The sequence below is a fragment of the Enhydra lutris genome, unplaced genomic scaffold (genome assembly GCF_002288905.1).
Source record: "Enhydra lutris kenyoni isolate GAN:26980312 unplaced genomic scaffold, ASM228890v2 scaffoldscaffold62, whole genome shotgun sequence".
Classification (NCBI taxonomy): domain Eukaryota; kingdom Metazoa; phylum Chordata; class Mammalia; order Carnivora; family Mustelidae; genus Enhydra; species Enhydra lutris.
Genome location: NW_019154146.1, coordinates 8845319 through 8863352, shown reverse-complemented (window position 1 = coordinate 8863352; position 18034 = coordinate 8845319). Strand labels below are relative to the sequence as shown.

Sequence of the window (18034 nt, the reverse complement as noted above, 5' to 3'; positions counted from 1 at the left end):
GGCCTAGGCAGATGGTACTGATTTTTTACTGATTGAATCATTACACCCAAGAGAAGATGTGACAGTGCTTGGGGGTCACTGACCTCTTGTTTTCGGCTGTGTGTCCAGGACATAACTTTCCCTTAGGGAGATTTGGAAGCGAACTATAGAGAAAAACGTCATTCGCATATTCATTTGTTTGTTTCCTTCCTTAGGAGGATGCCCAACTGTGAGCATCCCTTTGCCATTTTGGGGGGGGGAACCTTGCTTTGCTCTTGAACACCTTTCAGTCTATGTGAAATACTGAATTCCTGGGACTGATTGCTGCTGTTGGAGGAAATAGGGATCACAACTAGAAAAAAGCTGGTTAGTCAGATGGCAGGGAAAGAGGAGAGGTTTCATAGTGAAGTCTTGGGGGAAAGAAAGGAAACTTAGAGAAGGGAACCCCAGTCCTCTGGCTAAGTAAGTTCTGGAAGGTTTCTCCTGGGTGAGGAGGGAAGGGTACATGAGAATGATTGAAGAGTAACCATGATTGCTATTATATTCCAAGAAAGTCACCGGCGCCTTGTGTGTACAATGTCCTCAACTCAAAATTTTGTAGCAAGCACTAGGTTTCTTGTCTATGATTTCTCCCATTGTGGGTTTATGGGACCCTCGTCCCTGGAACCGGGGAGGGGAGGCTTTGTGGATTTTGCTTCTTGCATGGAGTCTGACAACATGCTTTTGTCTCCAAAATAGGCACTCTTTCTTTACTGCCTTGACATCATCAGATTCATTCTCTTCTTTTTTTTTTTTTAAGGTTATATTTATTTGACAGACAGAGATCACAAGTAGGCAGAGAGGCAGGCATAGAGAGAAGGAAGCAGGCTCCCTGCTGAGCAGAGCCTGATGTGGGGCTCGATCCCAGGACCCTGGGACTATGACGTGAGCTGAAAGTAGAGGCTTAACCCACTGAGCCACCCAGATGCCCCCAGATTCATTCTCTTCTTTTCCATTCCTTGGATTTCTTTGAGTGGGACCATATGAGTTCTCCTTTTCCATGGTGTTACTCCTGAGGCAGTGGGGCAATTTGGGGAGGGATGAGTGATGTATGCCAGCATCATCTGTGCTTATGGTGTTCAGAATTTTCATCCAGTATTAAAATCACATATTAACCAATCCATGTGTCATCACATGAAAAAATTCATTTTTTTTCATGTTACTCAGTTTAAAGGTTTTCTGGGTTTCTTAGATTACTTTTCTCTTTCCTGAGAGGTCCTTCCATCATTGAATAAACAGTTTCAGATCCAGGTTTGCCTAAAATTTGTTTGACTGTTGTGTGAATGTTTAGCGTCTACTTATACTATGCGATGTTGCAGGATCTGTTACAATGCGAGCTGAGAGGTTTTGTTTGACAAAATGTTATGTTTTGTTTGGGTTATTTTTCAAAATCAAGAATACATTTGTGGAACCTCATAACTGAAGATAAAAATGTAACTATGCTTCTTAATAACTTGTTTTTCTTCTGGGACAAAATATGGAAACATTTAAATTAGCTCTATGCAGATGAACCAGAGGTTTTCCTCCCTTTCAAGGTATTGATGATCTTGGTTTTTTTCTTTGTGGAAATGAATGCTTTGGATACAATGGATAGTCATCCTCATCATGACAATTTTATGTTGTTCTTTTTGGAGGTACTTTAAAGATCATCCATCTGGACCTTACAGAATATACTAAGAGCTTATTTGATATATGAATGCCTCTGGAGAGTGTGTCAAATTATGAATTCTTATTCCTGCACTAGCAAGGCAACATGATCAAGCCAGAGAATGCCTAGAGTTTGTTTTGATTTGTTTCACTTTTGTTTTAAATTTACCACCCACCGTTATCCAAAACACATGAAAGTTGTGGGTTTGATATGTTTGTTTTGCTCTCATACTATAACGATGTTCAATCATGACTATACTTAAAGTCTTTAGGACCAGACAAATTAAAAGTCATTTGCTCTTTTGATAACAATATCAGAGAACATTGGGAAAAAATTCGTTTTCACAATCTGCCGCTCCCATAAGTTGATAGTTGCGCTGTTTGCATAGCTGACCACCCACTGAAGCCAAGGCATGTGAAACTGCTGTCCACTAAAATGGGCCTGAAAGTCACGTGGGACCCACCCAAAGATGCTACCAGTAGACCCGTGGAGCATTACAACATTGCCTATGGGAAGTCACTGAAAAGTCTTAAATACATCAAGGTGAATGCTGAGACGTACTCCTTCCTTATTGATGATGTGGGTAAGTGACACTCTGGTCTTGTTCCCAGTCAGAACTAACTGTACATCAACATTCTCAGTTCCCTTCTTAGGTAGGGTGGCTATTTGTGAGACACAGTGTGGCCAGGCTCCAGGAAACTCATGGTTCGTTGAGAACAGGTAGCCAAGGTCATGAGGCTGTTGCTCAACCTTTATCTTGCCCCTGGACTTCCTCATTCTGCATTTTAACTCAAGTATTTCTGGATAGCTCTCCAAATAGATCTAGGAAACCAGCATTTTTAGTTTCTGAATGTGATTTTGGAAAACATGTTGGTACTTTGTTTCATAGGAACTTAACTACTTTGTAGCCTAATCTTGAGATTTCTAATTTATAAATCAATTAGAGATTACTCAAATAATATGTCCCTGTGAGGGTGTGTGTGATATGTCACACTTAGCCACATCTGGTTCAAAGATGCGACATCCCTCCACCCCATTAAAGTTGATTCTGAAAGTCTGCAATATTTAAAAATTTTCCTAAATATATTGTTTTATTAGTGTAGGCATAGGTGTTTTGAACTTAGCCTTTGATCTGCTTCCTTGGGATCCTCTATCATTTGCTTTTTTGATCCCATGAGCCTGAAACTCGCATTTATTCTACAATCCAACCTCATGATGGATTGTAAGGAAGTAACAGAAGTCAGCATCTCTGACAACCAGGTCTCCTGTGCCAGGTTACCATTTTCCTGCCTTCCTTTAGTGGATCAAAATCAACTTATGGCTCCTCACATTCCTGGCCATAGTCTACACACTTTCTCCCTCTCCACCTCCTGCATATATAACATTATATATGTTAGGCTTTCTGAGTAACGGAGCAGAAAGTATATAGAATGAACATAAAGGGAGCCGGATTTTCTTCTTCTTGGTTCCAGCTAAACGTTCATTTCTCTGAATATTTTCCACATCAGTATGACCCTACAAAGTCCGACAGTGAGGTTAAATGGAGATTCTGTTGGGCCCGAGGCATGAGCCGGGTCATCTTTGCTTGTTCAAAACTTAGGTTGTTATGATCACTGCAGAGAAGAAAAACATGCAGAAAGAGAGCCCTGGAACTTACTGAAAAACAAAGTGTCTCCCAAGTAACTCACTGATGAGTTAACAGGAATCAGAGACATGTGGATTAAATTTCTTTGAAATACGAATTACCTCAGAATGAAGAGAGAAAGTGCCTGGTGAAGCATGATTTTCCATGTGTCTGACCTTAGAGAGCAGTCCCCAGTTAGTCCGTCAGACTGTGCCATACCTGAAATACCACCAGGCCCTCCCGCAGTCAGACAGAGGTCCTACCGACCTGGAGCACAGCAGGGATGCTCGATGGCATTGCCATGTCTTTCCCGTTGGGCCTCTGGCTTGAGAACCGAGGTTCCGTTATGGGAACACTTAACACCTTGAGAAATGTACAGATGCTTCTTGCCTTTGACACAACTAACCCTTATCTCTCCAACTGTCCGTCTGGGCAAATACCAGCAAACTTTCATCTCTCCAAGGAACTGGCACCTTCATTTACTTTTCACAGTAATTCATCTTCAGGAAAACCAGCATTACTGGAGTTTTCCTTTCTGCCTTTGCAAATTCAGGGCTCACTCACACGATAATGTGGCCTCTCGGTTTCTCTTCCCGTCCCACTGACTTCAGGAGCTCAGCCAAAGAGACCACGGCTATTTGAACTTGACCCCTAGATACAAGTCGAAATGAAGCCCAGTTATTTCAAGATTAGCATGTCCAAGTTTCCAGCAGCTGTTTCTCTAGGTCTTTGTTGAAATGGTCAAAGACAACATGCAGACCTAGTAAAGAGAGTATTTTATTATCATAAGGAGAGAATTTCATGAAGCTTTATGTATTGCAATGAAGATTTTCCGTGTGATAAATTTTATGAGTTACCCTGACATTTTCTTTATATTTGTTGGAGATTTCTGTTTGAAGCTTCCAGGGGGAGATATTACTTGCAGTTACTGTCACTGTAGGCTATAAAACACCTAGTTAGTGGATGGTGGCTTCTTATTTCCTACATTAATTTCACAGTTGCAAAAGCCGCTTCTGTTGACTGCTTATGCACCCAGGTTTATTAGACATGCCATGTACTTTGTACTAAATAAATTTTGTGTTCTTTGGGTTAGGTGTATTTCTGTTGCATGAGAGGATTATTAGTGATATTGATTAAAGAGAGAGAGAAAGCTGTAGTTAGACTTGTCACTTAATTCAGATTTTTATATTTGGTTATGTAAGGGAGACAGTTAGTGAATCAAACTGTCATTCTTGGAGATTTGAAATGGTGGCTTGATATAAACCGTATGTTTCAGAGCCGGGGGTAGTATACTTTGTGCTGGTTACTGCAGAAAACCACAATGGAGTGAGCCGTCCAGTTTACAGAGCTGAAAGCCCGCCTGGTAAGTCTTACCTAGAATTGGAGGCTGTATTTTTGTTTCTTAGATGGGGAGAAACATCCCTCTTTGCTTTCTCATATCTATACAAATTTAGAATCTTTAAATTAGAGTTCCTGAGCAAGAATGACTTGTACAGCAAGTTGAAAGGTGGAAAACTAGGAGAGACTTATTCCTTCTTTTAAAGTAATTTTAATGTAGGTTGTTAGTGGTTTGTCCTAAATTTTTTGAGTACTCATTAGAGTAAGCCATGTGCCAAAGACCAAAAGATGTGCTGTCCAGAAAGCTTAGGTGCCTTGTTACTGATGTGGCCTGAGCGGATCCTTTTTTTTTTTTTTTTTTTTTTTGAGGACTGTTGAAAAGACCACTAAACATATATTAGGGCTGCACTGAAATGTGGAAAATCCGATCGTCCTCGTTTCTAACTATGAAGTTGCATTTTCCTCATTTAGGAGGTGAATGGATCCAGATTGATGGTTTTCCCATTAAGGGTCCAGGACCATTTAATGAAACCGTCACAGGTACTATGTCCTCCTTTGGTTCATGTCTTCACTGAAGCACCGTCTCGCAAGAAGGTTGTGCTTCTGTCACACACATTGCTTACCAACCTTCATGTAGTTCCCATCGCTAAACTAACACACATGGCACACGGTTTCGGTCAATCTGCTCTGCACCTGATGGCCCAGACTCTCGCCCATGTTTGCTCATTTTCCACTGTTCTTTTGTGTTCTGGTGTGGGGAATTGTCTGCGTCTACATCTGGGGATACTGTTGCACTGTTAACAGGCAAATATGGTCGTTGAGATGGCAGCCCTGGCCAAGATAAGGATGTTTACTGCTCTGTTACCTGCGGATGGCATAAATGAATAAAATCCACCAAGAAGTGGCTTTTATTGGCAAATGTATGACATCAAGTCTTTCTCTCTGTTCTTATGAGCGTGGGATATTTTGTGGTATGTCAGAGCACCTACCTTCCATCTCTGCTCCATATTTGTATATATGTCTGTTTTATCATTTGGATGTTGATGTTGTCTAGTCATATTGTTTTGCTTGTTGGGAGAAGTGTTTTCATTTCTTGTATTTTTTGAATATATTTGATTAATGGTGAAAAAATAATGCAAAATGAGTGCAGTTATTTTGGAGTGTGGTTGGATAATATCCCAAAGGCAATATGGTGAGGACCTGTATTCTATTCTATGAACCATTTTTTTAAGTCCATCGATCTGGTGGTGTTGTTGAGAGGAAGGTGAGTACCTTGAAACCAATGACCATAATCAACTTCTCAGGTCAGCTTTGATGGGTGTAGGCAGTTTCAAAGTCCCATTTCCACAGAAAGGGGTTAGAAAAATGAAGCAACCTGAAAAGGAAGCTGGCTTTCAAAGAAAGGTGATGTGCTTTTGTTCTAATATGTTGGACTTGCGGCTACCATGGGGTATTGGAAGGGAGACATCGTGGAGGTGACTGGAGGCAGGGAGATGAAAGTTGGAAAAGAAAACTAAGGGGTGGGCATGGATTCCAGAGTCATGCTCCAGAGTGAGTGGAAGCTGAGAGAGAGTATGAGGATGACAGGAGGGATAAGAGCAAAGGGCTAAGATCAAAACTGAGAGAATGATGACAACGAGGAGTAGCCATGATGGTAGTACACCTAGGGAATGTGCAACATAGGCAAGGGTACTTATTCCGAGATTCTCTAGCCTGAAGAGGCGTATGTAAACTTTTTACTGACAGATGTTCAGTGCCTTGTATTGGAATCTTGTATTTTAAATGACCATTTTATTTTTTACAATTTTTCTGATAAAGTTTTCTGAATGACTGTGGTTTTAGAACAAGTAATTTTCTTTTGCTTTTTCTTAAGTAATTAATTTCTGATGACTTCTTTAATAAAAACATGTGTGTGTGCCTGTGTGTGTATGAGTGTCTCTGGCCTTTCTGAGTGAGTGCTGGGTTACAGAAACACTGGGAATTGGGACCCACAGACAATCATGCTCCAACTCATTATTGGTTTTGCATACTGTGAAATCGTTTAACCTCTCTCTGTAGAAGACTTTGTATGCCCTAGTTGCCAAAGAGCACTCTTCTGTAATACATAATATTATATTTGTTTTACATTATGATAAAAAAGATACTGGAAGAAATTGCTAGCTGAAACTATTTCCAGCATATGATAGAAAGCAGAATTTTTTCTTTTAAAAAAAATGAATACCAGAATGCACAGACTTGGTTACAATGGTCCAGAAAAAAATTAACATTTCACTGGTAGTAAAAATATTAAGAATATTCAATAAAAAGAAAAAGACATTTAAAAAAATATTAAGAATAATTTATGAGAAATTATCAGCTAATGATCAGCATGCATCTATGCCTTTTTTATAAGGCTTGGAAAAATATGCTATGCTGCTGTTCGGAGGAATGGTTAAATAAATGACAATCCTATTAAACAAAGTAAGTATTTTGTGTTCCAGGTATCTTCATTTAAAGGAAGGGATTTGTCTTCAAAATGTAGACGTTGGCATTGGCTCCTGTGGGAAGGCCTCAGGGGTTCCCTTTAGTGTTTTGACTGGTAACATCTCACTTTCTTTGAGTGTTTTATTTGAAACCAGAGGAAAATCTATCCTTTTGCTTTGCTGGAAACAGTAGTTTCAGTTTAAATTCCAGAAGGCCTCTTTTTGAGGTGGAGACCTATCTCGACCTCAATGTCTTTCACTAATTACTAGATTCATTCACTCAGTGTCATTGGCTTTCCAGAGGCAGGTCTGGATGCTACAGATACAATAGTGGGTAAGACAAACAAGGTTCGCCTTAATGAAGACTGGATTCTAGTGGGAAAGAAAGGCAATAAACATGTAAGCAAAAAATAACCCCAAAATCTGTATTTGCTTGTGAGAGCCACTATAACAAAATACTACAGAGGGTGGTGGCAACAACAGATGTTTATTTTCTCTCACAGTTTGAGAGTCTGAAAGTCCAAGATCAAGGTGTCAGCAGGCTTGATTTCCCATGAGGCCTCTCTTTGGCTTGGCTTTCCTCTGTGAGCACACATTCTTGCTGTCTTAAGACACCTTAAAAGGACACCAGCCAGGTGGGAGTAGGGCCCATCCCAATGGCCTCATTGTAACTTAATCGCCTCCTAAAAGGTTCAGTCTCCAAAGACAGTTACTTACTGGGATAATTCGGAGTCAAGACTTCCACATATGAATTTGTGGTGGCGATACAATTCAGCCTGTAGCAGAATCATAAATTCTTTGAAAAATGAACAACACTGAGATGTAGACTAAGCCAGGTTGGGGAGGTGCTAAGATGGTGGCATGTTGCTGAGATGGTATGGGGACCACTGGCCAGTGGGAGCTTGAAGAGGAGGAAGAACATGGCAGGTCAACTCGAATGAGTCTGACTAGTCACTAGTCCAAATCTGAAAGCCCTCAGGACTCAGAAAGTAGAAGGACTAAGCAGAACTGCAACTCTGACAGAAGTTTTGGCTTTGGCTTTGGATAGCTCATGTTATATCTTTTAGTTAGAAAGTTTTCTTTGTATTTCAATGTGAAATCCCTCATGTTGAGATATAATCCCACATCCCTTTGTTTTGTCCCCTGGGAAGAAAGGTTCCAAGTCCCTTCAGATATTGCGATCTTATTATTTGCCTTCCCTGCAGACTTCTTTTCTGAAGTTGTTTTAGCTTTTCATTTCTGTTACCGGATGTGGGGTCACCTGGTCTGTGCCAAGACAGACACTTTGGTCAGGACAAGACCACAGCCCAGCTCTGCTTCCAACCAACCCAAGGACTTGGCGCACAGGTCATTCTGCTTTCAGCAGGCTCTTCATCTGGAAAATTTTAGTTCTCAATAGGATCATGTGTATTTTTAATAAGGTGATGGTTTTCTAAAAATCTAGTTGTTTATGGTGTCCTTAAGCTGTGGCGCCCAAACTAGACATAATACTGAGATAAAAGTCTGATTTCTGCCTCATATTTTCTTTCATTATATTTCAGTCCATGAAGTTTGCTCGTTTCTTAAACAAATTATAGCTCCGACTTGAGTTCACCGTTCTCCTTGGCCATTCTCAACCAGTACCAGCATAACTGTGCCCACCCATTCTCAGACCTCCGGGTTTCTCCCCAAATACAAATAGCAAGTTAGTGCTTGGCTCCCAATGGTCTGTCCACACGGGCATCCTCCATGGCGGTGGCCCATGTGACATCCTCACCTTGTGGTTTCCAGCTGCTACTACCTGCTGCCTGTGGTAGAGTTGCTCCTCTCCATAGTCATCTCACTTTTTCAACTCTCTCACTCTCCTGAGCTCCCTTTTGGACTGACTCAGGCTTTGGGTCCATAGACCCTTCCCATTTCCACAGTCCAGAGCTGTCTCCTGGATCATTTCTTGTCTTTTCTGGTCCTGCTCATGACAGCTTTGCAGCTCCCCTGACCTGGGACAGCCTTAGTGGCCTGTTAGTCCCCATACTAGGGCCTCTACTCCCTGACTTCCTCTTGCATGTGAATTTCTGAGTCTTGTGAGAGAAGCAAAGAGCTAAGCTGATCTGCACATTTGTGACTCCTTGCAGCTGGTCTGCTAACTCCAACTGGGTCCTCAGCACAGTTTGGCAATTGTTCTCTGTCCTTACTAAGGTTACTTCCTTTCTTCTATGGGCTGTCAGGTCTAAAATATTGCCACTTTGCTCAGTCTCCTTCCTCCTGTTCCTCTTGCTTCTAGCCTTGCTTCCTGCCTCCCTTTGAAATAAAGGTCATCAACGTCATACCACTCCTCTTCTTTCTCATGATTTCCAAACCCTCATCTCCCTTCCCTCCTCTTGTCTCTGAGGGGAACTGCTGTCCCCATGACTCCTCAATATTGACTTCATATATGTGAAGCTGCTTTGCACACATGGTCAGACCTGAGGGTAAGCGTAGGTTCGGGTTCATCATGGCGCTCCACTAGTCTCCTCGGTGCCTGCCTCAAAAGGCTGATACCTGCTGTTGAACAGGTGTTGAATTATTTAACATGGAAATGATGAAACTAAGAAACCATGTAAACCACAGTTTGGCATCTTTATTCCTTCCCTGGCATTCCTTTTATTAGGAAATACCTATGGTCATATGAGAAATGGGTATTTCATAATCTAAAATTATGAATTCTTGCCTTTCCTATCAATAGTTCATCAGAACGAGCACTGACCTTCAGGTGTATCTTCTTGCCAATTTATTTAAATGTGACTGATGTGGAGTGTGGAAATTGTAACCATAGTGTCCTGCTATGGGCCCTTTCCTGACCTGTTGACTTCAGAGCATAGTCACCACCAGGCTATACTCCCCACCCTGTCCACTCCTTCATGGCTGGCCTAGCTACAGCTGCAGCATATATCCTGGATCCAGATTCCTCAGCTGTGAAATGCTGGGTCTTGATGGAAAGATTCTAGTCTCCTTTCTAAGAACCATCTCAGGTTCTAAGTTTTATTCTAAAGTTCTAGGGTTCCTTTCAGCTTGGAAATTTTGTGAATTGAGGACATAAAGTGTATTGATTCCACCACTTTTATTGGGTGATTAAACTTTGCAAGCAATTGGGAACCATTTGTATTACTGAGAAATGACTCTGTGCCTTTTTCTCCACTCCTTTGACTGTTTTGGGTCAGCAAAATCAAAATCATATTATTAAAGGGAGAAACGCTGAATTGCAGTTCCTAGGTGTTGAATTTGTGCCTGAGCACACGGAGGTGCACAGAATAAAGAATCGTCTCCAGTGATCCACCAGACACACGTCTCCCACGGGCCCCGTTGTCTGTACCACCTACTCCCCTTTCTCTGTGTGTGATGGCATAGCAGACCACCACTGTGTGAGCCAGGAAGAAGGCCCCGTTAACATATTTAGACTGTGGGCATCACTCTGGGTAAAAGGTGCCGGTGTAGCACACCAGTGAGCATTTGCACACAGTGCTGCTCCCTTTGGGGCTCTATCCCATAATGCTGGAGCCAGACCAGGGGCTGCTGTGTGCCAGACTTGTGCTTAAAGTGTACCCCAGTCCAGAATTTTTAAAGTAATTATGATCAGATGGTCCTATTTTCTCACGCTAGTTTCAATTAACACCCTGGCCCACAGGGAATTAGTAATGTCTATGGCCTGATTTTCTCAGTAGCTTTCTCATGCAATCATGAGTTTTATTAAGTGCAGTTTACAGGGCAAAAATCGGTTTCTGCTCCCCAGCCTGGATGGTGAGCTGCCTCAATGGTAGGGTGCTTTGATTTACTCGTCTTTGTATCTCGGGGGCCTGGGTCAAGCACACAGTAGGTGCTCCATAAATGCTTGCTAAACAGAAGTGCATTTGGAGGCTGCTTCCTCTCTGTCTGCGCCTTGAGAGGGGAGATGAGAAGTGACAAGTCTAGGCTAGGACAGTGCGAGATGCAGAGGGGGGTGTCAGAAGGTCAGGGTCACCCCTGGCTAGTTCAGCCGCTGCTGCTGGGGGTGGTCCTGGGCAGGGCAGAATGTTGGCCACAGAGGGGTGCTGCCATCAATCAGAGATCCTAATTCTTGCCTTCAGTGTCTTGGAATGACATGGAGTACATTTGTGGATTGGAATTCCACAAGGTGGCTGGTCTGTGAAGACGAGGTGTGTATACAGCAGGCTCCATCTGCTATGGGGATATCCCTTCTTTCTGGGGCCTCCCATCTTATCAGAGTGCCTCATTCCAAAGTCACTTCTCCCATTAGAGTGTAAACTTCCCCAGCCTGCAAGCCCATTTTTCAACAAAGAAAATGTAGGCAGTGGAATCTTGTTTGCAGAGCTGTGTAACTTCTCCCATTAGAATGTTCTTGGGTCAGAACAAAGGCCTCAGGGGTTCCAGCCCCCACAGAAATGCCTGGAAGGGAATCAGGAGCTGTCGCGGACTGGAGAGACTTTCCCCCAGCATACCGTGCGTTTCTTCCACATCGATGAATGTGAGTATGTGCTCACAGATTTTCCCATCAGTGAGTGCCTAGGAAGCTGGCGACCAAGAGTGAGGCTGTTTCCCCAGGTGTGGGGTAGGTGCTCTCTTCAGAGGCTGATGAGTGGCTGCTCCCAGAGGGCAGGGCAGGGCCTGAACGCTGGAAAGATGAACTGTCCCCACATGTGTGGCCTTCATGTCCTGCACTCGTTAATATACCTAATTCTTCTGATGAGGTTAGCATCTTGGGGGCCAGTTGCCACTGTCTGATGGCAGACCCATCACGGGCTTTTCTTTCATTGTCTGAGTGAAAAAGAGGTCAGGCATGTCCCTTGTGAGGTCTCTGTGGTCCTTATATAGAATCCCTGCAAATGCAGGTATTAGGCCTGAAAGAAAGCCCTTCTCTTTGAACTTACCAGCCTGTTCATATATCCTAACCAGGTCTTTCATTTGCAAAGAGCATGTTGGGTCATAGTAAAAAGTTGAATTAATCAGCAGCCACTCAATAGAAACAAGGTCTTTCATTTCCAGAAAACAGATGCATTACTTACTGCCCTGCTCCTGAATGAAAGAAAGGCAGAAGAGCTTTAGACTAAAACAAACAAACTGAACCAAACAAACCTTGGAACAGAGACAATTTTCCTCAGCATATTTCCCACTCCTTCATCTTGGCTTCCATAGTCTAGGAGGCTGACCCCATGTTACACTGTAGGGTGAAGAAATGCCAGATGTCTGCATTTCAGCTGTTGAGGAGATCAAGAATGGGCTGTTGCTCCCCTTGCTTTCCGTGGCCCTCATGAGTCCTTAGGAGGAGCTTCTGGAGGCAACATTACCCCCAGAGGCATCCAGAGCAGATGCTTCCTGTGACAGCCCCTGCCCATCTCCAGTGGAGGAGACCTCCACAGCCGAAGAAGCTCCCTGATCCCCTCATGCTGTGTCCATGGGGCTGGGCCAGGGCTGGGTTCCCTGCAAGCTCCTGTCACAGATGGCTGAGGACATCTGTGGCTGGTATCGTCCTTCCAGGCTTAGAGATGAGTTGCTGTCCTGAGTGGGAAGCAGACCCTCGCTCTGCCTATACAGTAAGATGGTCGGCTTAGTGTAGGGAGCGATGCCTCTCAAAAGGCTTAAGATCTGTAAGAACTGAGGGATGTGTCCATGGAAGTAGTTGCTGAACCTCTTCATTCTCATGCCCGGGGCAGGACTTCACACCAACTTGTGCAGAGACCCATCTCGGGTGACCTGGCATTTTGCAGCCCTAGTGTTGTGGGATGACATTGCCAGTATGAAGTCATTTTTACTGATATTCATAGCACTGCTGGGGTCAAAGTCAGCCATGGATGGACACTTTGGATGCCAGCCTGAAGCTGCTCATGTACCAGGGGTGCTTGCGGCTTCTCAGACTGGGCTTCTCAGAACCTGGGAGGACGCTGCCCTGCCAGGAGTCCATGAAGGCACAGCAGACACTGGCCACGTCCACAGGAAGTGCTTTCTGGATGATCTTTCAAAATGTGTGGGATTTTGAGAAAAAGATTATGAATACATTGCCTTGCACCAGGCTTCTGGGATTGCACCATCTTCTTTGCTGATAAATGAACTTCAGGGAAGAGTTTGAGGAGCTCTGCTAAGGGATAAAGGGATTCCACAATCTTGTGAAACAGACAGCAGACAAGACAAAATGACCTCTGTGGAGAGGTTCCAGGAGGGCTTACTGTATTTGCTTTGTTTCTGAGACAGTCCTCTGAATTTTGACGGTCACCCTGTAGGGCACAAGTGCTGGCAGCCTCACACCAGCCTGTGCGGTTGGCCTCTGACTACACTGTCCTTTCTCTACTCCATGCCAAGTCGGATGCCCTGTGGCTCCTCATCCAGTGACAGTCTGGGTGTCCATGCATGATCCCAGAGAGCAGGAGGGAAGAGTCTATGAAGAACTGGACAGGTCCTGGGGCAGGAGGAAGCTTGACCAAAGACACTTAGGTTGGCTTGTTTGTTTTAAGAGTTAGTGTCTGATGTTTTAGAAAGGCTCTTTGGACTTCCACAATCCATAACATTATTAGTCATTGGCCGTGGTGTGTTCAGGGGAGATCAAGGTTGTTTTTCTTTCTTTTCTCTTCTTTTTTTTTTCTTTCAAGATCTTCTGTCCTCTCCTAAACCCTGGAAAGACAGTGAGGATGTACTGCCTCTACGTGTGGGCCCAAGACTGCTGTTTTAGTATCTCTGAGGGTGGAGAGATGTGTATAAGTTGCAAAACTGTTCTCCCTCATGTCCCAACTGCTTCCCAGGATGAGTCAGGCAGGCAGGCCATCGGTTTGGCTGCCCAGGTGCTGGGCTCTTCATTGCATGGTGTTTCCCAAAGCACTGAAATGTACAAATGTCAAGAGACTCATGTGATGAGTGGCTCCTGACGGAGCAGATGGACTGACTTCCCTTAAGAGCAGCGAGGTCTTGGGGACAATGTTGGCATTTTCTATAAGTGGTATACTTGTGGCATGGAAGTCATGGACAGTGATTCCTGGAGCAGCAGACCAGATCCTTCACCCCGAGGTGTCTGTGAGGTACCAAGGGGGACTTTCTCCCAGGGCAGGCACCAGGCTTATGCCACAGTGTGGCTGCTGGTGGCACCAACTCTGTAGCCACTAGGAGTTTCTGAACAAGAGTGAAGTGGAGACAAGGAGGGCTACAGATCCAACAGACCGCAGTTCCAGCCCAGTTTCCTGCCCCTGCTGTCTGGCTTTGAAATCCCGCCTTAAGCATCCTCAGCCTCACTTTGTAAACAGGGCATTTTTGGGTGATTGTGAGGACGTTTGTCAAATGCCTTCTACCTGGTAGGGATCCAGTAATTTATGAAGGTTGGTAACATAGTGACAGTCACTATTCTAAAATAAAGAAATAAGGTACCCTTTCTCCTTATTGTTAAATAGCTAGGCCTATCCAAATATCACACAAAAACCCAGTAGTCAGATTATTGGGATGTTTTTTGGAAAAGAAAACAATAGCATTCAAAAGACTTCAGTTTAAGTGTTGCATATGTTGGTGTGGAAGGAGAGTTTCGTGAAACATTCAGAAGTGTCTCGAGATGACGAGTCAGAACTCTCCCAGGAAGGAGCCCTTGGCAGACGTCACTCAATGCTGGGGCTGGGCCTATGTCAGTGGCAGGGAATCCATACTCTGAGTGGGGACAGCAAAGCCCACGTCCTGTCTCTGTTCTGGCTGTCCACAGTTGATCTGCGCACCCTCTAATGCATCTTCCCTCCCCTTTTCCTGCCCTCCCTCCTCTTCTTTATGCTTATTTATCAAAAGTACACGTAAGCTGGGGCACCTGGGTGACTCAGTCAGTTAAGCATCTTCCTTTTGCTCAGGTCATGATTCCAGGATCCTGGCACAGAGTCCCTCACTAGGCTCCCTGCTCGGTGGAGAGCCTGCTTCTCCTTCTCCCTCTGCTGCTCCCCCTGCTGTGCTCTCTTGTTCTCTCTGTCAAATAAATAAATTCTTTTAAAAAAAAGTTCTGGAACACTGAAAAGAAATTTAAAAAATAAATAAAATTTAAAAAAAAAAGTACACAGAAGCTTTGGACTCGCACCTGGCTCTGATAGTGGTGGAGGCTGGGGCGTGTTTTCACAAGCCCTGCAGGTGAGTCTGATGCACTCTGCGGTATGAGGGTCACTGCACTGGCCTCAGAGGTTAGACCCCTTCCTGCTGTACAGACTGGTGCCCCTGCTGCCCTCAGGGTCTGATGTTTGGGGATTTGGGGGAAGGTGCTGGGGGCAGAGGACAGGGGAGCGGAGAGCCAGAGAACACATAGGCCAGCCCTTTTGGGCCATGAAGAGGAGGATCGGGACTGTCTGTGAAGCTGGGTGGGCAGTGAAGTGGGGCGCCAGGCTGCTCAGTGGAGCTGTATGCTGAGTGACGGTGGATGTTCTGTAGGAAAATGAGAATGTCCTGTTACCTGAGACCAGGCTGAGGAAAGTGGTCACTGGACAGCAGTGGTCATGGACTCTTTTATGCCAACAAAGAGCAGGGACTTGCTCAGAGTAACTGATAATTGTTAGATGTTGATGAAGAATAGCACTGCCAGTTTATGGTGCAGAAAAAGGGGGCTGGATTGGACCACCTCATAGCTGAGAAGGTTTCCAGTGTGAAGAGTCTTTGACAATAGCACTTTCTTCTGCTTATGTCTGGTTCTTTGAGACACATTTTTTTGTGCCCCCTGTGTGCAAAGCATCACCATAAGCTCTGTGGTCCAGCTATGGCTCACGTTCTGGAGGGGTGGCACACCCATCCAGGGAAGCTGATAAATGAGGGGTTTCATCTTTATCACGGTCTCAAACACATTTAATTAAACAATTAATGTGTGCTTAATGGAAGCCAAGTACAGCTTTAAATGCCTTATGTGGATTATCTTACAAAACTCCGTATGCTGTCTATACTTTACAGAAGAGGAAACTGAGCTTCAGTGAAGGTTCTCAAAGTCACCCAGCCTGGGAGTACTAGACTCGGATTCAGACCCTGACTTCGGTGCCTGTGGAAGCTGAATGCAGAAGCAACCATGTTCAGCCAGTGCTGGAGCGTAGATGGGCACAGCACCTTGTTGATCCTTTGATTTTTAAATTTTTTTCTTTGTGAAAAGAACCGATTTTGATTCTGTATAACTTCAGAATATTTGCAAATTTTCGTAGCTGGCAGGAGAGATCAGCAGAGATGTTCTAATCCTGTCTTGCTTTCTGGAGTCTGCTATAATCCAGGTGGTAATCGTCACACCCAGCTGCCCTGCCAAGGAGACAGTGTGTAATTAAGTGCTGTGGGTCTTCTGTGATGGACCCGTTCTGAGTAATCTACCTGATTCTGTTGTTCCAAGAGCAGTGGAGGCGGGACTGTATCCTGCCAAGTTTAAAAGATACTCTGTGCTGGTCAGTGTGAATGTGGTCACTTGTGACAATTGTGACTTCCTGTTTTCATGATAGAAGACTTAAGGGAGATTTATCAGAAAAACTTCATGGGGCTTAGAGAAAACACTAAAATGATTTCATGGCAAGTGAATTTGAACCATATGGGTAGTTTTTCTTTTCTTAATGTGTGCATCAGCTTAAAAGAAGATTACCAGATGACCTATAAAAGATTTTAAGAAAATGGTTGATGGTATGTATCCCAGAATATTAAAGAAAGGAAAATTTCAAAATACTTGAAAAAAATTACAGTTGGCTTTCCTAAAACCAAGGTTTGGAAGATGGGGGTCTGTGTTGAGGGGGCCATTTTCACCTTACTCGGTGGTTTGCAGAGTCAGTGACCTCTGTGTATGGTGGGAGGAGATCTCAGGACAGTCTTTGATGAGAGGCCTTCTCTTACTCATTTGCTACCTGCTGTGTATACTGTCTGGTCTTAAGTGTGCGCTCGCACATACACACGCACTTAATGCCTACTGTGCCAGGCATTATGCTCATGCGCTGAGGAGGGTCTGTCTAGCTCAGAACCTTGCTTCACATTCCTTGGCAGAAGAGGTTAGGTGGTTGGCAGGATGGCACATGGGGTGAGGGGAGAGTGGAAGTGGAAGGTGTCTAGTGAGATGAGAATGGAACCCAGCCCACAGTGCTTGAATTCATGTCCTCACTTGACTCTTTGTAGCTGTGTGGCCTTGGGTCAGAGGCTTCACCTTTTCAAACCTCAGTTTTCTCTTGGGGATTATGACATGTATCCTACTTAACCTGGAAGCTCTTGTAAGGACAATTAAAATAAACCATGTGAGGGCTTATGGTAAACTGTGAAGTTCTATGTAAAGCAGGCAGTGTGCTTGGAGGCTGGGGCTAGCCTCGGCCCTGTTCCTTGTGGTAAACTGTGAAGTTCTATGTAAAGCAGACGGTGTGCTTGGTGGCTGGGGCTAGCCTCGGCCCTGTTCCCCATTCCCCCTTGCTCAGGAGGCCGGCCTCATTCTCCAGTCCTGGTGTGGGGTGGCTAATAGCAGGTTGGAGACTGTGGTGAAAGCCCGTACAGTCTGAGGGCAGCAGCGTGGCTGATGCCTACTGGGCCTGGCAGGAATCAAGACAGAGCTACAAGCTGGGCACCTGAGGCAATAAACTTGTGCCATCTGAGACCAAGATCCTTGTCCTTGGAACCTTACTGTTTCCTGCTTCTCAGGGACCCTGTCATGGTTCCAATGGTCTTTTTCCTTTTTAGAGTTTTGTCAGTGCTTTACTGTTGAGTGTCAGGGGTTATCTGTTTGGAGTAGAGACCTTCTGTGTTCCCAAGGCTCAGCAGTGAGAGTGCAACCTCCAGAAACACTTTGCCCTGTGGTGTGCATGGCTGGAAGTGTCCCAGGACTGGAGGGGAGCCCCATGGTAGAGAATACTATCTCCGTTCAATAACTGATTTTTTTTTTCTGACTCCTGTAAGACCCACATGTGTGTTCTCAGTACATTTGCCCATTTTGCTAGTGATCACCCAGAACTCCCATGCTGATATGTTGCTTTCTGGAGTGATGGGAGCATTGCC

General features: G+C 44.4%; 1 protein-coding gene across 1 annotated transcript in view; it reads left to right on the top strand.

Moving 5' to 3' along the window:
* The window catches only part of LOC111158666 (fibronectin type III domain-containing protein 1-like), a 100067-nt gene that overhangs the window by 26468 nt on the left and 55565 nt on the right, over window positions 1-18034 (top strand). The window contains 3 exon segments of the mRNA XM_022520859.1: window positions 2055-2249; window positions 4567-4653; window positions 5100-5168. Of these exon segments, the coding sequence (XP_022376567.1) occupies window positions 2102-2249; window positions 4567-4653; window positions 5100-5168 (304 nt within the window). The 5' untranslated portion in view covers window positions 2055-2101.